Source organism: Cryptotermes secundus, unplaced genomic scaffold (assembly GCF_002891405.2).
Source record: "Cryptotermes secundus unplaced genomic scaffold, Csec_1.0 scaffold1350, whole genome shotgun sequence".
Taxonomy (NCBI): Eukaryota; Metazoa; Arthropoda; class Insecta; order Blattodea; family Kalotermitidae; genus Cryptotermes; species Cryptotermes secundus.
Window position 1 is genome coordinate 1630557 of NW_019739242.1, and position 27864 is coordinate 1658420.

Consider the following 27864-nt stretch of genomic DNA (forward strand, 5'->3'; position numbering starts at 1 on the left):
TCTGGGATGCAATGGCTGTGTAGACCAAGGAAAGATATGACATTTTGGAGGAATATACCTTCTGGCTATAAAAATAAGCCAAGTAAAAAACCAGCATGTTGCAGGCAGCTAGGATAATTTTTTATAGTCACCACTGTGAAAACCTGAAATTCAACATGTGTGTCCATGATTTTTCATTTTACATCACATGGATATTTTATTTTGCTTGGACTAACACAGAATGGAGAACTTAACGAAATGTATACCAAGATGATAGTGGCGGGTGTAACAATTTGAGAAATCTAGTGTGGGTTATAGTAAGTTGGGCAGCGATACAGTTACTTGTAATTCCGAGATATAAGTGCGCAATAAATCCAATTTCCAATCCAACCCCCGTCCATAGTCACTAAACACGTGACTGTGTGTAGGTACATTGACTTGTCCCATCTCGGAAGTGACTATGACCCATGGCAAACGTTTACACATCCGTTACGTGGCTATGTGTCATAACCATTTCGAAATACTGTGATCACGTGTCGAATGGTCTACCAATTGCATCAATTGTTGGACCCCTATACGTGGCATGAAGTACGAATCCTCTTCCACATCCGCCATTTTGACATATAGTGTTAGGTAGGAGCGGATAGTTAATGTGTTAGCGTTTTGTGAAGAAATCTACCTTTTTAATCTCGGAACGTAAGTTTCAGTAGGTTTACCTACCTTAAAAATATTGGCAATTAAATCGTGTTATATTGAGGTATGTTTTATGTAGTTTTGTATCGTAAATATGACTCATCCCCTTACGTTGGGAGGAGAGCCAAGGTGACAAACGGAAAGGCTTGACTTTATTTTAAGTTAAAGAAAACGTGTATTGAGTTGTTTGTTGCTTTATATTACGCCAGACAAGAGGAGGTCGTGTTTCACTTGATACTAATTTTTGGCATTAAAGAACGTTTTTAGATTCGAAGACTTAAAGTCGACCGGCAGTTGATTTTGATCCAGACAATGCCACTAGTGGCTGAATCAATAGGGTTTAACCCTATTCCAGTAGACAAAGTTATCTCGCAATAATGTGGGATTTCAGAAAGCGTGGTTGCTGTACACCATATGTTGAAGAAAATGAAGAGTTTTTTGTATCAGTATTTAACTGTTTCGTTTTTTCTAGGTATTGTAGTAAACTGCCAACATGGGGAATGTGTTTGCAAATCTCTTCAAAGGCCTATTTGGCAAGAAAGAGATGAGGATATTGATGGTGGGGTTAGATGCAGCAGGAAAGACAACAATTTTATATAAACTGAAGCTAGGTGAAATAGTTACTACAATCCCAACTATTGGTAAGTGGATACATAATAGTTCTTTAAACATGAAAATATTAGAAGTATGCTAAATCACAACGTGGCTTACGATTTTGAATAATTATGGACACTGTTCATTGAGCCAATTGTTCAAAGTAGTTGGGTGTGAAATTTTTCCAAAATGAAGTTACATAGTTGATAAGTTATTGTTATTAAGGGTTACATGTAGTATGTTGTGTTGTAGGATTCAATGTTGAAACTGTGGAGTACAAGAACATCAGCTTTACGGTATGGGACGTGGGCGGTCAGGATAAAATTCGACCTCTGTGGCGACATTACTTCCAGAATACACAAGTTAGTAATGTGAATTTGTAAATATTTTAACAGGGGTATAGTCTCTCTCTCTCTATATATATATATAAATATATAAATAAATAAATACTTTTGCTTTCCATACATCAATATAGCATGTCATGTGAGCATAGGAACATTATCATCATCATGTAAGTGCACACTTATTAACACTTCTGTGTCGGGAGATTTAAATCTCAGAATGAGTTTCCACTGGGAATTTAAATTCAGACATATGGAATTGCAGTGGCTCCTGAACTAGTAATAACTGTTATTTCCTTGAATTTGATTTGTTTCATTCTGGTCCCTCACACTAACAATATCATGAAAAGTAAAACAGTTACGTCTAGTGTGAGTGGTGAAGATTTTTCTTATTTTAATTATTTATGCCCTTGCATGTTTCGGTCTTCAGAGACCATCATTAGAGGGACACCCTTTACATCAATACAGCTGGAAGCAACTATTACAATACACGTTCTGAATGCCTAAATATATACGCATAATATTAATAACATACAGTTGGTTATAAAATCTAAAGTTTTTACAACTACGGCGGCTGTTCCAGTACATTAAAATATTTGTAACTGGTTTGTTAAAATATTTTATTGGAATATATAAACCAAGCAGGTTCGTGAAGAAAGTCGTCTTCTGGGGTTTGGCGCCGTGTATTCTTCGTTTTGGCTGACGTTTTGGAGGAACGTATCGCCTCCATCTTCAGAGCAGGTGAATGGCTTGTGAATGCAGAAAGCAGTAACTGTAATGATTAGGAAGTGAAAGGCGCTGCTTTATATAGGAAGTAGGCAGGGGGCATGGTTAGGAAGAGCAGACCAATAGGAGCAGTGGAGAGCGATTAAGGCCATATATGGTGTTGGTGCTAAGGGGTGGGGGGATGGCCAGTGAATCCAGGAAACTGGAGGTCAATAGCACTTGGAGGTTGCGGTTAGACAAGAAGAACCGGTTGGCTGGGGACAGGCTACTGACGTCAATGACATGACATGCAGCCATTCACCTGCTCTGAAGATGGAGGCGATACGTTCCTCCGAAACGTCAGCCAAAGCGAAGAATACACGGCGCCAAAACCCAGAAGACGACTTTCTTCATAGTCATCGCCGTGAAAACCTCAAAACTTACAAGTAGGTTCATGTTGTCTTTCTTCTTATTTCTCTTGATGGGGCCCGAACTTGTGCCACCTTGCCATTCTCGAGAAGAGGGTTCTTTGGTATTTTCATGTATGTGTTTGTGGCACGCTGTGTTGCTGTTCATAAATTCCAATAAAAAAAATGTAATGTAATATTCGCTTCCAGCCATATTGATGTAAAAGGTGTCCCTCTGATGATGGTCCCTGAAGACCGAAACATGTAAAGGCATAAATAATTGAAATAAGAAATATCTTCATCAATCACACCAGACGGAACTGCTTAACTTTTCATGATGTTATTTCCTTATGTGAAATAGACTTACCATTATAAGAATAAGGAAAAACTCAGAATATCTTTAATGTGTGCATTTGATAGAAATTTGCTAGCTGATGAAATTCCTACTAACAGTTGATTTACAGTTTGTATGTCTAAAATCATTTCCCTCAAGAAAAATTAATAAATCCTATTGATACACCAGATGGTAGCTTAGGCCTTTATCTTGAAGTATATGCAGGCAGAATTAATGTGTTTCAAATTCTGCTTTTAAAGTGGAAGCACAAAGCATGAGCAGTTATCTACGTGCAGTGCATGGCTCTTCACATGGACAGATTACAATTATTTTATTTAATAATCAGATTTACAAGTTCCTCATAGAAAACATGCAGTTGAAGCAGTTGTACTCAGTAATGAGTTCTCAATAGTATTCACTTTCAGATGGTACGTTGTCACCTTTAGAATTCATTGCTGATTGTTTCTGTTTGAATTTGGTCTACACAAAAGGGAAATGCCATTTTGTCCCAATGGACTTGGGAAATTTATACATTAACCCACAAGCCAGTAGTTAAATATCCAAGGGAATCCTGTTGTATCCAGTGTTTGAATCTGCACTGTAGCAACAGTTGCAAGTTCTTTTGGAAAGAGAATTACGTGAACCAGGATAAATACCAAAATACTTGCATACCTACCTCTGTATTTGCAGTTCTCATCACTTCTTCATGAAACCCTGAGTTCTGGTTTCACTGTCAATGACCAGAAGAAAGTAATCATCAGAGCCTCTGAATACTAATGCAGTATAAAAGTTTTGATAGACTGTTGATAGATGGCAGCACACTGCACTTTCTTGCAGGGCTATGGTGGATGTGTAGTAGGGATGCAGCAGACTGCTGTAGCAGTGTAAAACTTATAGATGTAGATGTTCACATCAGTTCAGCTTGAGGGGTTAAAATGTGTGCTGTAACAAAAGTTAATATGGCTTGTTTGCAAATTACATCTTCTACTTCTTCTTCTATGGTGCAACAGCCCGATGTCAGTCCTTGGCCTCCCTTATGAAGCCCCTCCATTCCTCTCTATCCTGCGCTGCTCTCTTCCAGTGCCTTACACTGCTTAACTTCATCGCATCTTCTTCCACCGCATCAGTCCATCTAGTTCTTGGTTTTCCAGCATGTTCCTACCACCTATTATACTATATAATGTTTTCTTTGGGATACACTCCTTGTCCATTCTCTGTACATGCCCAGCCCATTGCAATCTTTTAAGCTTTATCATCACAGATCTCTGGCTCCTTATATAATTTGTGTAACTATTATATCTTATTCTCCATATCCCATTCTCTTTTATTGGTCCATAAATTCATCTTAGGATTTTCCTCTTGAATGAACTGATGACTGATTCCTCTTTCGTTAGCGTCCAACCCTCACATCCATAATAAAGCACTGGTCTTATCATTGTTTTATATATTTTTGTTTTAATTGCTCGGTGTATATCCTTTGATCTAAAAACTGATTGTAACGAGAAATATGCATTATTTGCTAGTTATATTCTTCTTGTTATTTCATGATTTTCCTCTCCATCTTTGTGGAATTTCGATCCTAAATATATGAAGTCTTCAACTATTTCTATCCTGTCCCCTTCCATTTTAATTTCTCCAGTTTGCCTTGGATTCCTTCTAGATTGTATCAGCATTTTAGTTTTATTTACGTTCACCTCTAAGCCAGTTGTTTTTGCTATGATATTTATTTCTTTATATGTCTCCTTCATTGCTCTTAGGGATCTCGATACTATAATAATATCATCCGCATATGCCATTATTTGTGTTAGTTAGTTATTTAGAGAGGGTGGGTTTCCCCATGCACCGCGACCAGTTTGATCTATTGTGCTTCCCTCTATGATATTCTACCAGTCTCTATACCCTACCGATAAATGGTGCGTACCATCAGTCCCGCCGAGCAAGTGAGTTCGGCCATTTGCTTAGCGGTATCTGTATACTTCCCCCATCTATCAAGAGGCCTTAGAGACTATTGTTGGGCGGGAAACGTCCTGGATTTGGCTCAGTGATCCCCTTTGGGGATATGAGATTATTTTACGTGCCTTAAAGTTACGACACGGGACACACAGCTTGAAGTCCCTCCCGGAGGACTTGTTCCCTGAATTTTTCCGCCCTTAAAAATTCGACGACCTCCGCCGGGTATTTGAACCCGCATACCACGAGTCATGAGGTGGGAATATTACCTGTAGACTATGGAGGCCGCTATTATTTGTGTTTGTTTATTTGCTGTTGTGTTCCTTGTGTCTACATTACATTTCCTCACTATATATTCCAATACCAAATTAAATAGTGATGGTGCCAAACTATCTCCCTGTTTTAATCCTTGATTTGTCAACACTTTGCAGACCGCGCACGCATTAATACGTTTTTCGCTTTTAAACGTGGCGGACCGGTCGCATATTAATATGTTTTTAGAACATGATAAGTTGCAACACACTATACATTGCTCTGGCGCCACCTACATTGCATGCAGCCGCCTGCAGATGCGTGATAGGACTCTGGAATGTTTAGTTAGCTGTCAGTAACTCGACCTTGCTGTTTACTTAACTGGCTATAAAGGAAAATGCTTTGCCTTCTTCAAGCTGTGTGTATCAGCCAGTAGCTTATGGGGAGAATGGATCAAGGACAAATTCTCCTTCGATGACCTAGCTGACCTGCCTTGTGAGACGCGTAGTAATGGATTAATTGTCATTCAGACAGCGACAGTGANATGCGTGATAGGACTCTGGAATGTTTAGTTAGCTGTCAGTAACTCGACCTTGCTGTTTACTTAACTGGCTATAAAGGAAAATGCTTTGCCTTCTTCAAGCTGTGTGTATCAGCCAGTAGCTAGTGGGGAGAATGGATCGAGGACAAATTCTCTTCCTATGACCTAGGTGACCTGCCTTGTGAGACTCGTACTAATGGATTAATTGTCATTCAGACAGCGACAGTGACAGTGGACAAAAAAGAATTGTGGCCACAGACAGTAAAAGTGACAGTAGCTCTGACGATAATGAGGGTAATAACATTGTGCGTAGTAACATTGCGGGGACAGCAAAAAATCTAAAAAAATTCTAAACCCTGATTCAAAATTGAAATACAAAGCATTTCTGATGAATGTGGCAAAGGCCTGGGCTACAGTCCAGATGGTGGCGGCAGAACCAGGGTCACACAAAGGCTTAGTACAACCGGGTCCATCAACTCCCACCCCACGAAGGCCTCATGTGGACTCCCCAGGTTGACTAGCGGGTGATATGCCGAAAAATACCCTCATGAAAATAGTGAAGAGTGAACATTCCAAGGGGAAGAATCCTTCTAGGCAATGCCATGTTTGCACAGTTCACAAAAAAAAGTATGTCTACATTTGCAAGTTTTGTGTAATGCCACTTCACAAAGGGGAATGGTTCCAGAAATATCACACTCTCAAGCACTTCTAGGAGCATTGATAGGTGTTCTCCAGAAATTTTAGTTCAAAAAATTAATTAGGAGATTTTATATTAATTTTTAAAGTGAACAGTGCACAAGTTAGGGTAGTAGGTATAAAAATGCTGGTCCCCAGGGTGATTTAAATATTTAAATCGCTGGTCCGCGAAGTGTTAAAGCATTCTGTTAACTGGTTCTGGATTTTAACTTGAATGATTGTTTCTGTCATGGTTAAGTTAGTTATTCTACTTAGTTTTGTTGGAATACCAAAAGTGGACATAATCATCCGTAATTTCTTATTATTGTATCATATGCTTGTTTAAAATATATGAAACATAGATAAATATCTGTATTAAATTCCCAGAATTTCTCCGTTATTTGTCTCAGGGTGAATAAATTGTCTGTTGTTGACCTGTTGGGTCGAAATCCTGATTGATATTCTATTATTTTTTTCTATATATGGATCCAGTCTCTTTTTTAGTATCCTTGTTAAAATATTATATGCTGTCGGTAGTAATGATATACTCAGTAGTTACTGCACGTTAATTTATCCCTCTTTTTAAATATGGCACATATAATGCTCTTTCCCCAATTTTCTGGTATCTTTTCTTCTTCCCACACTTTATTTATAATTCTGTGGAGTGCTATTATTCCTTCTTGTCCTCCTGCCTTCAATAATTCTGCTGATATGTTAACCCCTCCTGGTGCTTTATTTAGTTTTTGTTCCTTTAATGCTTCTTCCACTTCTTCCTTTGTAGGAGGCTCTATTATCTCTTCCTCTTCCCCTTCTCCATTGTCTGTATTTTCTTCATTGTCCTTGTTATCTTCCATATTTGGATTTTGATTTAATAATTGTTCAAAATAATCTTTCCATGTATTCATAATCTCTGTTTTATTATTTATTAGAAGCCCTTTTTTGTCTTGGATAAATTCTGTTTTTGGTTTGAAACCGTCTTTCATATATTTGATTCGACCAAAGGCATTTTTTGTTTTGTTATTTTTGAAGTCTTCTTCCATTTGCAGTAATTGCTCATTTAGAAAGTCCCATTTCTTTTTCTTGCAAATCTTGTCTGCTTTCCTTCTTGCTTCTTTATGCGCCTCATTTCTTGCTCTTGTTAGTCTTTCCATATATTCCTTTTTCTTGAGGTTTATACTCTCCCTACATTCCTTGTCGAACCATTCTCTATTATCCTGTTTCTCTTGATATCCCGGAGTCCTCTCGGCTTCTGTAATTGCGGTTTTAAAATCTACCTATATCCCTTCTACCGTTACTTCTTTATTTGCTCTATTGTCATTAATTCCTTTAATTTTATTTTGAAATGCTTCTCTCTTATCGCCCTCCATAATCTTGTCAATATTAAATTTCTTACATTTCTCATACTGCTTAGATCTTTGACAGCTTATTTTACATCTATATTTAACCTGTACTAAGTAATGATCAATATCACAGTTGGCCTCTCTTAACTCTTTTACTGGCACGAAGGGTATTTAAATCCCACCCCTGTCCTGGCAGGCCCTTTAAACCTTATGTCGCTAAAATGCATGTTGTTACTTTTTCCTAAACAACTTCAACAAAAATTGGTTTTTAAAAACGAAATTTTTAGGAACTAATTAAAATACAATATTTTATGCAATAAATGCTTTTCCACACCTCTTTCTTTGTTTTTCTTCGTGTGATAAACATTGAAACATGAAAGTTTGCAGAGAGCCACACCACAGCCTGCACACATGATACTTGTTTCTTTTCTAACCTTGTGATTAGCACTCACGCGACACTTTCTCAGGGCACCATTCTTCTTATTGTTACTGTTAGGAACATGGACCATTTTGTGAATTTTCAAGCCACCCTCTAGACGATTTGCTGGCTCTTTCACTGGTGGTCTTTTCAAGGTCGAGGGCGGAGGCGTGACTGCACTCTAGTCTGACCCAATAGATTCGTCATCCACTTCATTCCTTGACTTTTCTCCCTCTCCACACTGTTTGTTTGGTTCAGTCATTTTTCTACACAGTCCAATATAAAATCTTTGAATCTGTAATTTCTCTTCTTGTATTTTTCGTTTGTTGTGTTCTTTTTGAATAGAATGAAACTATTCAACCGCAAAGACATGTTTTGTCCATACCATGGGTGTGAAATAGGGGCCTAGTGGACAAATATTCTTCAATTTCAGGGCGTTTGTCGATTCCTGTCATGAACACAATTCCTAAGTATGTCCAGATTTCATCTGATGTGACATAATTGTAATTGTGTTTTCGAGAGTGAGGAGCTAACTCATGTGCGTTGAAGTGCTGGTGAGCATAGCGATTGGTTTCAGTTGTGATGTGATTTACCAAGTCGTCATCCAGAAAAAATTTTAATCCATGAAAAGGGATGCATTTTATGTGTTATATCAATTTTGATCCCGAAACTATTAGCAAATGGAAGTATTGGGGGTACAATGTCTCCGTACGTTCATGAGATGGGCGTGTCAGGCACCGCACTCGTGGTAGGTAAATGTTCATGATTACTGTCTTGTGGATCATTGCCTATCACTGTATTATTGTCACTATCAACTTCATCCAATTCAGGAATCATTATTTCATCGCCACTATCATCATCAGAAAAATCTCGTTCACAACATTTTCCAGCTGGTCTGTGGGAACACGAAGACACTTGGTGCAAGAAGCTATGGTGAAACTGAATGAATGTGAAATATTTTGTGACCTTTACCTTCTCAGAGGGTTCTGACAGTAATATAGACCCCCACAAAGTTTACAAGGGTTCTTTACAAACATGCACAAAAACTATCATATATATGTCTTTGGTTGATGAGTGCCAAGAGAGCAAAGAAGGGACGATTGTCAAAGCGTTAAAACACGCCAACGCCAGGGAACGGCTGGCATCGTCCGGGCGTTAAAACACGCCCACGCCAGTCAAAGAGTTAATGTTCTTACATCTATTTTTGTGCGGGAAGTATGTAGAGCTGATGATCAAGTTATTAATTTCTGCAAAATCTATTAATTTTATTCCATTATGGTTGGTTGTATCATGTAAACTTTCTGCCCCAATTACTCCTCTGTATTCCTTCTCTTTACCTATTTTGGCATTAAGATCCCCTAAAATAACCTTTATGTCATTACTTGGTATTAAATCATTTGTCTCTTCCATTTGTTGATAGAAATAGTCTTTGACCTCCTCTTCTTTTTCTTCTGTAGGTGCGTGCATGTTCATCAACATAATATTGAAAAAATTCGTTCTAATTCTCAAAGTGCAAATTCTTTCACTTACTGGTTTAAAGACTGTTATTGTGCTTTTAAATTTTCGTTCCGTTATAAAGGCTACACCAAATTCCTTATTGCCTTCTGCTTTACCACTGTAACATACAGTGTGTTTCTTTAATTCCATGATTCCTTTACCCAGCCATCTAATTTCCTGTATGGCTGTGATTTTCATATTGTACTTATCTATCCATTCTAGTACCGATTTCATGGCACTCGGTTTATTGAGGGTTTTCACATTCCATGTACCTAGAGAGTAGTCCATATTCTTTGCCAGTTGTTGTCTTGCATTCTGTTGAGGTTTCCGAGGCTTGATTCCAGGTTTTGAGACATTTATATTTTTTTTATGGTGAGAGGTCGTCAGCCTCTCGCCCAACCCCCAACCTGGAGGGCCAGGGTATCTGTCTTAGTCTGGGTCATCCCCTTCGACCTGTCCAGCATGGGTGGCCCTACCAGTAGCTATGCTACCGCTGACATAGCTCTCGGTCATTTGACCATGCAAGCCCCTCCACTATGTCAATTGCAATTTACATCACTTCATGTAATTGTGATGCTTGAATGTTAACTAAATTCCGCTTTCTCCCTCCTGGCCCTTCTGAAAGTAAGTTTAAACCAGTTTCAAGTAACCTTTAGGGCAAACGTACACCAAGGAAACTGGCAACTGTAGCTTCCAACAAATGTTAATCAGATGGAGTTGAACACATGGAACTGAATTGAGCAGCACAAAGTGGGGAAACAGCAAAGCAATTGCAGTGCAACTCATGGAAGACCAAGAAAGTGAACTCCAGGCAACTGAGCAAGCCAGTCTTCTCACATTGCATTGCAGCATAGTTTTCTGGTTTCAGCTGTTCTGTCATGCATGTATGATTCATTTTCTTCTTTAAATGGCATGGAAGGTAGATGAAGCTTCTAATTTTGTTTTTATGTAGTTAATTGAGCAGGAGCCTGGTGTATATGACAAATGCCACCCAGACTGTGAGGGAACCATCCACTGTTTATCATATGACATCTCCTCAAGAAGTATAGGGTAAACCCCAGTCATTGTTAACTTACTGAGAAATGGAAATGTCCGTCTGCATTTAATTGGCATGGATGACAGAAATTGATTGTAACTGTAGAAACAAAATGTCCAGCAGTGGTATGGTATATGTTTAGATATCTGCAAAATATATATAGCAGTAAGTAGATAAACTTTCCTTACTTGAGAGTAATCAGTAGTCTTTCCTCTGCTGCCACAGCTGTATGAGGTCCTACAGGATTCACTAATAAAGAAAAGTTTTCATTGCCCTTTCAGTGAAATGATTTTAACAATTCTGGATTGTAATTAGGTTCTTTCGAAACAATATAAGCACCTGAGTTTAAATTGTCACAGAAGAAGGGATGCAGTCAGTGTTCTTCCCCGTTGTCCCTTCTTATGCCATCTCAACCACCACCATATTGTGACCTCAATCTACAGACCTTTCTTTATTTTTCCACATAATTGCCACTTCTTTGTACACATTTCTCCCAGCGTTCTGGGAGTTTGAAAATTCCCCTTCTGTAAAATTCTGTTCCAGCCACCCGAAGACACTGACGCACTGCTTTCTGAATTGTCTCCCTTGTCTCAAAACGTTGTCCACGCAGCTGATCCTTCACAAATCCGAAAAGATGGTAGTCGGAAGGTGCCAGATCAGGGCTGAAGGAGGGGTGTGGAAGAACTTCCCACCCCATCTTTACAATTGCTTCCAATGTGAGGCGAGCGGTGTGGGGGCGAGCGTTGTCATGCAGGATGACGATGTCTCGTCCCGGACGTTTATCGTGCAATGCACGTCGGAGCTTGTGTAGCGTCTGGACATAACGAGCAGCATTGATGGTTTGCCCAAGTTCCAGGAATTCGGCCAGAATAAACCCCTCTGCATCCCAGAAGACTGTGCCTGTCACCTTCGTAGCTCACGGCACTGTCTTTGCCTTCTTTTTTGATGGAGAATGCAAATGGTGCCATTCCATACTCTGCTGTTTCGTTTCAGGCTTGAAATGGTGAAACCAGCTTTTGTCACCTGTCACACAGTACAGAGCAAAAATCATCCCCTTCGTGTCGATATCTCTGCAGCAGTTCTGAGGTGATGGCTTTTCGCTGACCTTTGTGGTCTTCGGTCAATAACCGCGGGACCCAACAAGCACAAACTTTCCTATAGCCCAAGCTTTCAGTCATCTCCTGTACTGCACTGAACCCTCTTCCAAGTTTTCGGGCTATTGTGTCCACAGTCACACTCCTGTAATCTTGAATGATCTCATCCACTCTTTCCTTGTTGCGTTCAGTTGATGCTGTTCAAGGACAACTGCTCCAAGGCTCATCTTCGATGCTGGTTTTCCCATCTTTACAATGTTTCACCCATCTTCAAACACTGCTCGCACCCATGCACACACTTCCATAAGCATACTGAAGTCTCTGGTGAATTTCTGCAGCAGGGATTTCCTCTTTCACAAGAAATTCGATGACAGCACGCTGGCGAAACGACATATGGTTGTCAGCCATTTTGTTAGGAGTGATACTGGTCATGTGATGCAAGCTATTGATGACACAAGACACTCAAGTTTAACACAACAGCTGGTTCCACCTACCACCCTACTCTAGTCTGCTGTTCCCAGGTTGCATGCAAAAAAAGTTGCTCATGACTTTTGGTACGACCTACATAAGTTGGAGAAACCCACGTGAGACGATGTGAGCAGCTAATCAGACATAAGTTTCCTTGTTGTGCATATGCTAATCTGGAAACCATTTGCCTGCTTGAAATCAGTGATGTTTCTTGGAAGTTGCTGTTGCCAGTTTCCTTGGTGTGCGAGTTCATGTAATCAATATGAAGTTCTGAATCCAGTACAGGTTAGCTGCCTGGAGCAGCAGCATATATATTTAGATTGGGTCTATTTCAGTTACAGCTGTAGTTGCACTAGGTTAATATTTGTGGTTTTAACACAGCCAAGTTGCCTTGCTCTTCTTAATGTTAAGTCACAATTTTTTCAGTTTGATGAATAGGCTGTGTGTTTCTCTAATAACTGAATTTGACAGGTTAGATTTCAAAGTGGTTAGAGTAGTTTCAGGAGATGCTGCATGTGCTTATCTAGTAAAATTGGCAGTTTTTGGATGTCATTTATTACTGGTTCAGATTCCAAATATTGTTTGCATATGTTCATCTCTTTGCTATGCTTTAATTTCTTACACACAAAAAGTTATTTTTTTCTACATGGCAGGTTTACATGCTTATGAGTTACAGATGATTTTGTGGATAGTAAAATAATTGTGTATGAAAATAATAGGCTTTAAATTTAACAGTTTATTCAAGACTAAAACTGTAACATGTTTTCTGTGGTGATGTTACATGGTACTGAATTCCTAGCATTGGGCTGACATTTGATGCTAAGTAACTTACGTATTATGTACATTACGATTAAACAACCCACAGTCATGAAGAAAGAGCACTCTTTCATGTGACATTTATCGTGAACATGTGGATCATTGACGTTAAAAAGTCTTTGTTACCTTATGCTGCCTTTACCAACAACACAGTTCACATTTAGAAATTTCTTATTGTCCGTAGTACAATATTTTGAATTTTATTTTCACCATTTCTATAGCCACAGGGTCTGATGATTGAAGAAGCCGTTGTGACATGTTTAATTAATACTGTACTGCTGCAACAGACATGATTTGGCTACTCCTACAAAACTGATTAATATTGTGATATGGTAACTCATTAATGGATTTTGGACTTTGTCCATTGTCCAGTATTCTAAAAACTAGGGAACACAACATTTTGGAAACTGGATCTGTTTCCATCCTTGGTTGAGAGGAAGGCACCTACTCTCTTGGATCCTGTAGAAATAGCTGACCTCAGTCACTGGACCTACATGAATCTACATATGATAACATTATTTTGTTCTGTAATGGGTTTCTTCCTGTGAAATAATTTCCCATTTTAAATCTGTGTAGTGTACAGTATTCACATACCATGTACAGATTGTGGTCTGAAAAGTCATGGCAATCCATTCAAAGTACATACTATTAGAGGCAGGAAGTTATTCTCTTTGGAATTCATCAAACATGTTTGATTTATGGGGTGACATGGTTGAGATACTGTGCTACAAGCTGAAAGGTTGCAGGTTTGATTCCTGAAGAGGTTGTTGGATTTTTCAATTGACCTAATCCTTCCAGCTGCACTATGGCCCTGGGGTTGCCTCAGCCTCTAACAGAAATTAGTATCAGAAATCTTCCTGGGATTAAAGGACGGCTGGCACATAAGGCTGACGATCTCGCTACCATCTGTGAGCTGATCGTCTAGAAAATGTGGGAGCCTCAAAGTCTCATGAACCTATGGGCCTTGATGACTTGTTATAGGGATACAGTAAACATCAGATGGTGATACAAAGCATGAATACCCATACTAGTGTGGAAGGATTGTTTTTATTTTGATCCCTTCTGTTTATCCACATATTTCATCTACCAGGAATAGCTCAGTGACCATGGTCAAGATGCATTAATGGCAAATCCAAATTAGCTCTAAAGTGGTATGAAATGGAAATGTTATATGTGAACATAAGGTGAGGTACCATGTATGAGGAATTTCTGTGGGAACTCTGTTAATGATCGGATGGAAGCCAGACATGATAATGTTAACTCTTTAGGTAAAAGGTAAAGTTGTCCTTCTGCTAAATTAGTTAAGCACTATGCCATGAAGACAAATGGGGATGGAGGTGTAGCTGCACTGTTCTTGACCTCAGCACCAGGTTTAGGTGAGTAGTCAGATTCATGCCCTAGCAGCTTTATGCTTGGGAAAAGAGCATTCGGTACCCTTGGATAGGAGGCTGGGTAGGCCCCAGAGCCAGTCTGGGCACTGTGAAGAAGGGAGAAAATATTACTTTAATATACAGGTACTAAAAAGGAAGATACTAGCAAGAATTCCTCCTACAACCACTGGTTTCCAAATGCACTCATGCTATTAACCACAAAGTAGTATTAATAGTAGAGAACCTTACTACTGCTGCTGCTGCTGTCACCTCACTACACCTGGTACTATTGCTGTGAGAGATTGCATCTTCTTAGGTACAACTACCTTACTACAGTAAGTGCTAGGTAAATAGGAGGTAGTTGCTTAGAGTGAGATCAGGGCTGTGAGGAGGGTGGTCAGTTGAGTTGTGCATCAGTACATTAGGTTGAGACCAGGTTCCACACTAAACAGGTAAAATTATAGTTACAAATAAAAATTAGTTCCCCAGGGGTGAAGTGGCAGGGTCGTAAATCTGACCACTCACCTCCATCTAGTGCTGAGGTCAAGAATGGTGGAGATATCCCACATGTGTCTTCATGGTGTGGTTCATAATTAAGTGGCGGGACAACTTTACTTGTATCTTTGAGAAACAAACATTTAATACATTATCATCCACATCTTTTGAATGACACGTACATGTTTCAAGAGAAAATATGTTAAAGATCTCTTTTGTGACAGGTGACTGTTAACATATCTTGAGTAGCACTTGAAAAGATTTGTAATCATTTGACAGGAAATACAGGGTGGGACAGAGGAAATGCATGTTTTTCACATAAGAATAACTTTGTTGATTTTCAAGATAAAACCTTTTTAATTACACACAAAAGAAGGTATTTAAATGCATTTTTAACTTACATTACATACAGAAAATAATGTGTCAGATGATGTCGTTGCTGGACACACATTTGGAGCCTGTCCTCAAAATTCTGAATCGCATTCTTGAACATGTCTTCTGGCACAGCTGCGATTTCTTGACGAATGGAAGTTTCAGCTCTTGGATCGTTTGTGGTCTGTTCGTGTACAGTCTTGCCTTGGGGTATCCCCACAAAATAAAGTCACAAACTGATAGATCAAGGGAGTGTGGGGGCCAAGAAACATCACCAAAACGGGAGATCACATGTTGAGGGAACATGCGTCGAACAACTTCCATTGATGCTCTTGCCGTGTGAACTGTGGCACCATCCTGTTGGAACCACATTTGTCTCATGTTTACCCGATGTCTTAGAGGAGTTCTGGATGCAGCAACGATGGAAGTTGTTTTATGTGTGTTCCCCCAACGTGTGATCTCCTGTTTCGGTGATGTTTCTTGGCTCCCGCACTCCCCTGATCTGTTGGTTTGTGACTTCTTTTTGTTGTGATACAACAAGGCAAGAATGTACATGAACAGACCATGAACGATCCCAGAGCTGAAACTTTCCATTCGTCAAGAAATCACAGCTGTACCAGAAGACATGTTGGAGAATGTGTTGCAGAATTTTGAGGAGAGGCTCCAAATGTGTGTCCAGCAGGAAGGATCTCATCTGACTGACATAATTTTCCACATGTAATGTAAGTTAAAAGTGCATTAAAATACCTTCTTTTTTGTGTAATTAAAAAGGTTTTATCTTGAAAATGAACAAAGTTATTCTTTTGTGAAAAACATGTGTTTCTTCTGCTCCATGCTGTATGACTTTTCTGGAAATACCTTTTGAAATCAAATGATTGTTCAGTGATGATGAAAATACTCATAGTATATCATACTAGCTGTACCCGGCCACGCGTTCCTGTGGCTCAGTCTAACGAAATATTTCAATTCAAACGCAGATCAATCGACACAGCTCAATCCCACCGCCAATTGCACTGAAAAATAAGGAGAACAGTTAAGAAAACGAAATGAAAAACAATGAAACATAAACTATACTCACGAAATGAACACTATGGTAAACGACACATCCCAATTCCAACACCCAAATCCAATTTATATTTATATAGATGTAATGTGTTTGGGCACGTCACGCGAGTATTTATTGTTCTTCGCTTTTACACTTATACACTTTGCAAGAATTGTCACTTTCAGTATCAGAACCAATTCGGGCGGGATAGGGAATACCTTATCGAAGAGTTAGTTTCATCTGTTGCTTAGGAAATGCTAGCACAGAACACCTTGTAGAAGTGTTTGGTTTCATCCGTTGTTACGCGACGGAACCTCTTATCCTATGCCATCGGTGAAGAACTTTCGGAGATCTTCGAAGGGTAACAAACCAACATTTATGTTTTCATTTATATAAATAGATAGAAGATAGATTGACATTTTTAATGATTTTAACATCATAAAGTATTAAAATACATTTTTAGTGAGTGACATATTTTTGATGTCTTTTAAATTGTTGCATTATTTACGTGTACTTTGATAATAAGAATATGTCGCGTGTTATCTATGTAACGTTGTTGTGGTAACGTGTCTCCTATTCAATGCGACAAATAACTTCCACGCACGTCTCGGATTCAGCGAATAAGTTATTGAACACTCACTTTTACAGTAGCGAGTACAATTATTATCACGTCCAGTATCACCGAAAACTCTTTGGAGCTGGACTATTATAACCTGGTTTCGGACGCAATAGAGGGCACTTTCGCCCAGGGTTCCATTTCACGTGTTCTGTGCTCGTTGCTGCAGAAATGCATTATTTCCGCTGTTTCAGCAGTTCGTTGCCACGGTTATTCCTAGGCAACTATTTGTTGGTATTCGATGGATGACGTATAACACGTTACAGTATATTAATATTGAGTACAATTAATACTTTAACAACCAACCAACCTGTCACAGGTGTGCCATGTATATAATAGGTATATAAAAACGCGTGTGTTCAAATGCAATATTGTATCAAAATTTGGAAGCAATCGGTGAAGAAGTTTCGGAGATCTTCAAGGGCTAACAAACCAACATTTACATTTTTATTTATATAGATTAAAGTTGGGCAAGCAGAAGAATTGCAGAAACAAAGCATTAATAAATTCTCCTGTTCCATGCTTTCTTTCCATTTTCCAGGCTTGGCAGGAGTGCTGTAGAATGTCTTGAACAGAGTATAGGCAGTTGCTGTAAGAGAGCAAATGTGAAAAAAAAGCCATGGCAAGATATTTTCCTGTTTGTGTAACATGAGCTTTTGAGAATTTAGCTGTTTCATGTATTGAAGCAGTTCCAGCATTTCAGCATACATTGCAGTCACCATCATCAGGGTGAATGAGGCAAAAGGAGATGGGAGTAAGAGTTAGGGTGTAATACTATCCAGTGGGAAGGGGCTAGATGGTTAATAAAATGCTTGAAGGGGAACAGGTACAGCCAAACTTTGCTCAGTTTGTATCTGTCTTCACTGTTGTAATTGTGAAGGTGTTTGACTCTTTTGATGTCCTCCCAGGTGATGCCAGGAGGGTTAGCAGGGTTATTTGCTAGGGTTGCAGTGTTGTTGAATTTGAATGTATGTGTGTGATATTGGAACAGTTCAGTATAAGAATACAGAATTTATTCATTAGGTACACCCTGTGAAAACTTAAGGCAATTTTTCTGTAAATCATTAAGCATCTTACATTGGATAAATCAGTGCATTACCTCAGAACAGGTTGGTCAGTTGGTAGCACTGTAGACTTGTATTTGGAAAGTGCTTAGTCTGAAACTTGGCTGAATTACTAGCTATTCTGACAGGTTTTTTTTTGTGATTTTCCTCAGTTGCTGTAGGGAAATGCTGGGATAGTATGTTATGTAGGCTGTAACAATTTCCTTCTATAACCCTTTCCAACTCAACAGTTATCTTATCCATCACTATATAGTCTTCATACTGAAATTGTCAAATTCCCCCCCCCAAATAACACAATACTAGACCTCAGTATTTTGCATGATAATTTTGAGATGGTTGCACTAGAAGTGTCATCTTTATGTTAGATGAGGGTGCAATGGAATTGTCATGTATAAGGGTAAAAGTTGAATTCACCAACAGAGTGCTTTCTTTTTATATGATCCAAGTGGTAAGTCTGTTATGGGGCATAAAGCTTCAATATTAGCATCATTGTCTTTCTTGTAAGCGTTTTTTGCTGTATAAACAAAATATTGCTTTGGCACATACACGGTGTGTGCAGGATCTGTTAGGACTAATTTTTTTTAAATTTTGCCCTGCAGTGCCATCTGTTGGCGAGTTGCGTTAAGATTCTTGAAGTTTCAGCTGTGGCTGTCTCTTATTTCAAAGCGCAAACATCGCTGCATCATGTGTTCTGACGCTCATCGGAAAATGGCAGTTGAACAGAGATCCAACATCAAATTTTGTTTGAAGTTAGGCAAAGCAGCCGGAGAAGCGTACTAAATGATGAAAACCATGTACAGTAATGAATGTTTGAGTTGCTCAAACATTTTTTGACGGTATGTTGTATTTCATGATGGCAGGGAGGACATTGAAGACGCTCCACCTGCATCAAAGCCGAGAACAAGTCGCACTGAAGAAAATGTGAAAGAAGTGACCGAAATCCTTGCATCAGACAGATATGTTTCTGCAAGATTCATCGAGGAGCTTTTGGGAATACCAGAAAGTACTGTGCATCAAATTTTGACTGAGGATTTGGGCAAACGGAAGGTCTGCGTGGTTTTTATACAGCATGCGCTGTCAGGTGATGAAAAACATGCCAGAGTGGAACAGCGCAAAGGCATGTTATGGCTGGCCCAAAGTGATACAAAATTTACAAAATTGATTGTTACTGGTGAGGAGACATAGTGTTTTCAATATGAACCTCTCACAGAGCGGCAGAGTGCAGCGTGGTTGAGCCCAAATAAGCCGAAACCAAAGAAAGTGCGCATGCAGAAGAGTTGAGTAAAGACACTGCTAACCGTTGTCTTTGATTCCAAAGGAATTAGTCACAAGGAATTTCTGCCAGAAGGTCAGACAGTGAATTCTGATTATTATCTCGGAGTCCTCAATCATTTGTGGGCGAGAATTCTTGGAATTCACCCTGAATATCGAGAGCAAGGTTCCTGTTTGCTCCTCCATGACAGTGCCCCACCTCACAAATCGAAGATCGTGTGTGATTTTTTGGCCAGAAAAGGGATCATAGTCCTTGATCATCCTCCATATTCGCCAGATTTGGCTCCAGCAGATTTTTGGTTGTTCCTAAAAGTTAAGTTTGCGATGAAAGGAGACCATCACGACACCATCCAGGGCATCCAAAGGGAATCTGCTGCAATTTTAAATGCGATTTCACAAAAATAGTACAGTGACTGTTTTCAAAAACTTTTCAGTCGATTCCGGCTATGTATTGATTCAGAAGGAGACTATTTTGAATAAAAGAGTGAAATTTTGAAAATAATTCACATCTTGTATTTTTAATGAACACAGTCCTAACAGAACCTGGACACACTGTGTAGATTGCAAAGGGAGTCATATATGTCAGTATTACAAGAAAGTGTCCATCTTACTGCTTGACTGAATTTAACAAATGCATTGCACACACACTGTGGAGTACTGTGAGGTTGTAGCAGAACATTGTTTCATTGCACTGTTTATGTATGTCTTTGCTTCCTTTTGAAGAGCTTTCAATAAAAATTGGGGTGCTAACAGTACAGTTTGTTGGTTTTGTAATTTAACTGCATAAGTAAAAAGTATGGGGCCCCAGTTTTTTTCTGCTCACTTAAAATAACCATTTATGGAATCTTTAGATCCAGTAAATGCTTATCAGTGTACAGATGGAATTGACTGGCAGATAGTAGAGTGGCAGCACTGTTAGTGATTGGATATGTGGAATTGGACCCAGGACCCAAAACAGAAATGTCAAATTCATAGATTTGTGTAGGAAAGTTGGATCAGATTATGACTGTGGTGGTGGCGATAGTCAGGAATCTAAATACTGGGTTTAGAAATATATTTAACAAGGAAATTACTGATGTGAAGAAGGAAATGAGAACATGTTCTCAGTAGCAGATTATGTCAGTAGGCAGCAGTGAGTGTGGTGTCTGGGAGGTGGACAAAGCAGGATGTAGATAATCAAAGAGGCTTAACAGTATTGGAAAAAGAATAATGTAATAATTTTGGGGCTTGTTTGATGACATTGAATACAGTGATGAAGATTTTGTTAGTGAAAGTGCAGTTGGCTTGTGTTCCATGATTAGAAGAGTTTGGGTGAATTGTGCAATATTAGTTCGCTTTATGATGAACTTACTTTTAGAGTAAAATAATAATGGCCTTTGCTTAGGAATGTAGGGCTGTATTTAAAATGAACGGTAAATATGGGATGTTAAGTTTTGGTAATGGCAAAGTTAAATGCATATTGTTCTAGAGAAGCACAGTTAGTTTGGTTACTTTCAGTATGTAATAATGATGTAATGAATGCGGTCCTACCCTCACAGTTACCAGAGTTACTCAGTGATGGAAGGATCATTTAATATTCAACAGACTCAGTAAGTTGTAGGATTTGAGGTTCTCACAGTGGTGTTGGTGAAGAGTTGCTTCTTCTAGGATATAATGCTATGCAGTCCACTGAAAGTTGGCTGACATTTTGGAAGAACACGTTGCCATATCCTCAGAGTTGAAGAGAAGTCAAGCAGGAAATGAGCATGAAGCAGGCAACAAGCAGACCTGCCTGCTTCCTACTGGTTTCTTTCTTGATTTTCTCCTCATCCCTGACTTTCATTGCATTGCATGGTGTTATATCCGGGAAAACATAACTCATGAAGTCAGTAAATTGACATTACTGTTGTCAGTGTACATTAAAATTTAATTTAGATTTGTAATTAATGACCCTGATAGCAAATATGTGACCTTAGATCTAGAAGTACTCCTGTTAAACATCCCTCCACTATTTCAGACTTCTTGTTTAGATTATTTTGTATTTCTTTTCGCAACAGTTATTCAGCTGTTGTCTGACTTTATTATGTATAATAAGTGGCAGACAGTGCAGTGACTAATGAAGCTATTTCTGCCACATTTAGGCATTATATTGTGTTCTTTATCAATGCTTTCTCATTTTGTGTGCCAGTGCTAGAAGCCAAGAGTAATTTTACTTGAAGGATAAGGGTTAAACTTGCAAAATGTATGCCATTCTATATGTTGCATATTATTGGATTATCCACAGTTGTTTGGATGAATGGAGATGTATGTTGCTTTAACACTATGGTAGTGTGTAAATTGTTTACATTCATGCAAGTAATTACAGTCAATCTGATACCAAGCTGTTTACAGTTACAGGGATTAAATATGGTATATCTTCAGTGTTATTCAGGTTAATATATATGACAGATGAGTATAGTAGGATTGATTACTTGCATAGATTGTGAAATATCCATAATGTTGAAGTGAATCTGTTGTAAACTTTGGTCTTACATTTCGCATAATATCTGATTGCATCATGTGAACTGGTTACTTTATTTTACATTCAAATTATATTTTGAATTCGTTATTACAGGGTTTGATCTTTGTAGTAGACAGCAATGACAGGGAGCGTATTGGGGAGGCAAGGGAAGAACTCATGAGAATGTTGGCAGAAGACGAACTACGAGATGCTGTGCTACTTATATTTGCAAACAAACAGGTATGGTAGACTGAAATGAGTTATGCATGTGGTGTAATGTGATTGGAAGCAGGCACTAGTGCATACTGAAATATTTTAAGAATAGCCAATTATAATTCCTTACAAGATGCCTCCTCAGGTATGCTGTAGAGTGATGGGTTGCATGCGTGAGGGCAGTGTTTCTTCTGTCTGGTTTCTTTTAGTACAGGGTGTTCAGTCATTGAGGAAACTGGGAGAGTAGCGTGAGTCGGATACAGTATTTCTCACGGATTGCTGCTGTAACTGCTGGTAGTGGAATGAGTCATCAGTGCAGATAAACGCGTGCACTCTCCCTAGCGTAGAGCAGATGGCTCATTTCTCCTCGACTGTTCCCTCACGTCAGTTTCTGTACATGCACACATTATAAGAATACCGTAAAAAGATAACACAAATTTACCTCGCTTTATAACAGGTGCTGAAAGTGACCTCCTGCTTGCAAACATGCCTTGCATCGCATAAATAAATTATGCAACACTTCTTGAAGTTGGTCAATGGTAATTGAACTGATGACATGTGTTATTTCATTCTGCAAAGCTTCAGTGGTGCAAGGATTATTCGTGCAGACTTTTCCCTTCAGGTTTCCCCAAAGATAAATATCGCAAAAACTGAGATCTGGAAGGCCACAGTCACTTGCTGATTATTCTGTCTTCAAACACGTCCCTTATTGCGACCATGGATGCATTAGTCGTATATGCTGCATTGTCTTGCAGAAAATACCCATATTTTCTTCAACAGTCAGCTTTTTGAAGAATGCATTCAGTATATCATAAACATAGTGGTCAAAGTTCACGATTTTGTGGAAAAATAAGGGGCCACTGATTCACCGGTGACTTTAAGCACACCACACCCCAATCTTTTCACTATGTAATGGCACTTACTGTATAGCGTGAGGATTTTCATCGCTCCATATTCTTACAGTTTGTGCATTGACATGACCAATAATGTGAAACCACACCTCATCAGTCATGAACAGAAGCTGTGAATCCACGATTCTATCGTGCACATTTTGCAGCAGTCAGTTGCAAAACGAATTCTTGCTGCATAATCTGGTTGTTTCAGCTCATGCACACTGTTATTTTATATGGGCAAAATTTGATTAATTTTGTGGCTGTGAAAGCAGATCCTAGTGAAACACTGGTTTCCTGTGCTAAGTGTCTTAACGATTTTTGAGGACTGATCTGTAGTCATGACTCAGTATCCCAAGCTTTTTCTTCAGTCAGCAGAATCCTCTTTGATTGCTTCTTTATGTCACACACTGAACCTGTGGCCCGCCACTTTTTCACAAGCGTGAATACACGTGACTTTGTGGGAACTGGCGAATCGGGATATTTATGACGAAACTTACGGATATTTTTTCTGTAAGTTTTTTGTTGCAAAAGTTCCAGCAATAAACACACGCTGTTCAGTAGTGAACTTCATTTCAATATATATGTCGGCATCTCTAACAGAGTGACTATTAATGTGACTTAACTGCAGAGACAAGTTCATGCCACCCAACGGTGCGTGTTTCTCAGTGCTAATGACTCATTCTGCTATCGGCAGTTACAGCAGCAATTTGTGAGGAGTGTTGTTCCCATCCAGCAGTGTTGTGAAGTTTCCTCCATTCAACACAGTGTATTAAGGAAACTGTTCTGTTGCTTTGCGTTGCTGTATTGTATATTATAGTGGTTGATGCAAATAAAGAGTTTAGCCCTTTGAAGTCTGCAGTTCATCCACAGAGTATTTAGCACATTCACTGCAAATTCCATCACCCATTAAGCTGAGATTTAGTGAGTGCAAATGCCACTTCCATCAAGTGACCAGCTGTTGTGATTGTGTACATAAATGCCGTTTTCTCTTACATATTTTACTCAACTACAGAGACACTTGTCAGTGTAGCTTATTGAAGCTTTAAAGAGTGTATATATCCAGCATTTGTCAATCTTTTTGAATATATTTTCTTTTAATTCCTGATGAAGCAGGAGCATGGCAGTGAATGTGTTGTTTTCATTACAAAGACCAGTTGCTTAATACTGTATTGGGAAATATTTGATATTCTAAGACCGCCTATGAGTGTTAAACATAAAAGGTTTCACTAAAGTGGAGAGTGTGTAACATGTGAAGTTAAAAGCGTTGAGAGTTGAACTTCATGATTTTAAGAAGTTGAAATTAACCTATAAGATAATTTGCTTTCAAACAAATACATTGAATTTCCAGTGACAATTTTTTTAGTAATGTATGAAAATGTCTATGAACGTTGTATTTACGCTTCTATGTTTCCTTCATCTAGCTCAGCTTCTAAGAGAGTTGTGTTTTGGTAATCCAATTTGTATAATCTTTGACAGTGTTTTGGACTGGTATAGTACTTGTTACAAAGTGGCCCCTGACATGTGTACACCAGAATGGTTGATATTTCTTCAGTGTGCATACATAGCTTACATTCCTAATTTTATACTGTAGATGCAATGTTGTCTCTGCTCTCCGTATTATGAATATTGTTTTTTGGTGTGAGTAATTTCCAGTACCAGCTGTTATTCCATGAATTATCTCCATGTTAAGAGCACCTCCTTGCACCACCTCCTTGCCTCAGGCTTTTTCTGCGTAGTGTGTGCATTTAGCACAAACACCATGTTTATTGAAGAATTTGGTGCATAGCTATAACTACAAATTTAATGGTCCGTGACAATTTAGATATTTTACTGGTCCCCCTGTATAATTTTTTTGAGAAGTGTAGATTTACAGTATTTTGCTCATGGAAGAGACTTCTCTCAATCATTGATCCATTGGATTGCTGCTGATCCATGATCCGATTTTTACCACACCTGGAAAATTGCTGTACTATTTCTCATTATGTTAAATAATTTGTACCATCCTTGGTCACTTGGTGATAAGTTCTCACTAATCGAATTACATAGGAGTGTCAAAGAGGAATTTGTTGTTATGAAGTGGAATTCCTAAAATATTTGAGTATTGAAGGTTAAGTTTAGAGTTATAAAATTCTGGCCGCAGCTGTTCATGATGATAACCTTGTTCCCATATATATATATTTTTACTGTGATGGTGAACTTGTTTCAAGACGGGACTGAGACAGCTTTTCCAGACAGAAGTAGCATATATTAATGCCTAATTTCAATATACTAGTTCTGAATGGAATTATTATATTGTATGTTTCCAGGATTTGCCGAATGCAATGAATGCTGCAGAAATAACAGACAAGCTGGGCCTGCATTCTCTGCGAAACCGCAACTGGTACATCCAGGCGACGTGCGCCACCAGTGGTGATGGCCTGTATGAGGGACTTGACTGGTTGTCCAACCAGCTGAAGAATGCTAATCGCTAAATCTCGCCACACTTGAGTACCAAGCAGCCAAACCGCTCCTCTACCTTGCAACAGCGTTGGGAAGAAAAGAAGAGTTGGGGACACACTATCACAGTGGAAATTATATTTCCAAGGTGATTCTAGCAGTGAAGTAAATATTTTTTATTATTCCTCTTTCCTGCACAAAGTGCAATTGGGATTTCATAAATATTGCTAGTTGACTTGTGCTGAGGAAGTGGAAATATTTACTTTATTCCTAGAGGTCTTGAAGATGTTCTGGCTACATTGATTGTGTTTGCCACAGATCTGTATCACATCACACATTTTTCTTAAAATCCATTGATATAATGCCTGTTGGTTGTATTTTAATTTGTCCTGCAATTATAAAATGGTACGAAACATTGTTACATTTCTTTCAGCATATTTCAAATTGCATGTATTTGGTGCTTTTGTTTTAAAGCATAGAGTTTAAAAATAAAGCCATGAGAATTTTCCATGGATTGTATGAGAATTGTGATATTTCTTTGTGGCATATGTGTTAATGGAACAGCCTGGATAGGGGGGCCTAGTGTGTGTCTGTGTGTGTGTGTGTGTGAGAGAAACTACGGTAAAGATACCAGATGGAGCGTGCACACAAAACAATATTATTAGTTACTACAGTTTTGATTTGGTTGCATTCTCCCCAGAAGGCAGTGGACTTGATATCCATTTTAATGGGACTTGAATTTATGAAAAGTGAGCATTTTGGTGTTTACTTATACAGTGACAAATAAGGAAGTTGGATGTGTTCGTGAGCGGAACTTGAAGCAGCAAAGCAAGACCAATTTAGCCCCTCCCTTTTAAAAAGCAGTGAAGAAAATACCATTAAAATGTGCTGTATTCTACTAGCTAAGTACAAGGCAATTTTTACATCTTGAAGAATGGAGAAAATTCTTAGTTTAATTGAAGAATGGCTGGAAAGTGAATTTACTGTCATTCTCCTGAGCTGTGCTCATATGACATTTCCATGGATGAAAAATGGTTAATGTGTAGTTATAATTCTTTACCCAAGGTTGATTTTCTAATCATTTTCTTCGTGTTTTCTGCATCCAGTTACGTTACTTAAATAAGGAAGTTCTGAAGATATGTTGTTGGTTGAAAGACTGATGTATTGGTTGCTGCAGTTCTTGGGATGAGAATTTTTTGAAGGTGGGGGGGATTACAAAGCTATATTGTGAACAAGTTGCAGATTGTACAACAAGAAAGTGCACCAGAAAATTTAGAAATTATGACAGTGTAGGCATTGGATTTTTTTAAAGAATAGTTTTGATCTCTTCCAGCAAGATCTTGAAAATTTGGTATAATAGTTGGAGCTTTGGAAGGAAATGTAGAACTTCAACAGCTAAAGTTGACATTCCGCGGTTTTGTCTTGTGCTGTAAAACCCATTTTTCACTCTGTTTTGCTACCCTTCTGTTTTATGTGGCTGTCTTTTGAGAGAACTGCAATTCCTTGGTTGCATTTTTAATGCTGAAGCCTGTAAGATGATTGAGAATATTGAAAAAGAGAAGTGTTTAGGGATGTGGGCTTAATTTCCTGGTATTGCATCACATTTGTCATTTCTTTGTTTTTACTTGGCCCACTCATCATTTGTCTTCACATGGCCAGGAACATTACCTAGGCTCCTGTTTGGACTATAATCACTAAAATTGTATTCATTTTATTTTTGCAGTCATGAAGGTTATTGAAATTTAATTGCAATAATACTTTTGTTGTTTAGAGATGCTATTATATAACTATGGGTACACATTAAAATATATTGTATTAGTGTTCGGTTTCAGTTTTTTATACATATATTTTGTGTCCAGAGGACATTTTCTGTATTATGTAAACTAAGCTGGTTGTGTATGAGTTCTGAAAGTAATAGACTGACAGTGATAAGGAAATAGTGCAGGCTCTAGTTTGTGATTATTGGTTGGAGTGTATTGTGGAGCCACTTCTATTAAAATTGGACTTGTGTTTGTTCTTGCTCATGTTCAGAAGCCATTGGTCAAGTATGTATAAACAGCAGCTTTCAAAGGGTCATAATAAATTATAACAATACTTATTCTGTTTGAGTTCTTTTTTCCTCCATATTTTAGCTTCATGTTCCTTACAGGTGTTTTGTCATAAGTTCTGTTAGTGGACTGCTTCAGCAATTATTACCATGAGAATACAAATAAAAAAGTTTACAGGCATTTCTGATTGATTGTTGATGTAAAACTTCTAACCGTGATTTAAGTACCCTAGCAACACCGATTGGTCAACCATTTTCCTTTCTTTGTTGAACATCCAGCTGAAAAAGACCATATCTCATGTGGCAGAATGATACATATAGATGTGATTGGGGCTTACCTGAATAGCACAGTTTAAAATCTGATCTATATGAAGCAACACCCAGGTTTTGAGGAGAGGGGAGACAGTTTTATCTGTAAGCTT

The 27864-nt window shown here is 38.6% G+C and overlaps 1 protein-coding gene across 1 annotated transcript; it reads left to right on the forward strand.

Moving 5' to 3' along the window:
- Window positions 1-568: 568 nt before the first annotated feature.
- On the forward strand, window positions 569-27493 carry LOC111871879 (ADP-ribosylation factor 1). Its single transcript, XM_023865260.1, has 5 exons — window positions 569-675; window positions 1145-1313; window positions 1519-1628; window positions 21968-22093; window positions 25266-27493. The coding sequence occupies exons 2-5, from the start codon at window positions 1166-1168 to the stop codon at window positions 25428-25430; spliced, it is 549 nt and encodes a 182-aa protein (XP_023721028.1). The 5' UTR covers window positions 569-675; window positions 1145-1165; the 3' UTR covers window positions 25431-27493.
- The last annotated feature ends 371 nt before the right edge of the window (window positions 27494-27864 follow it).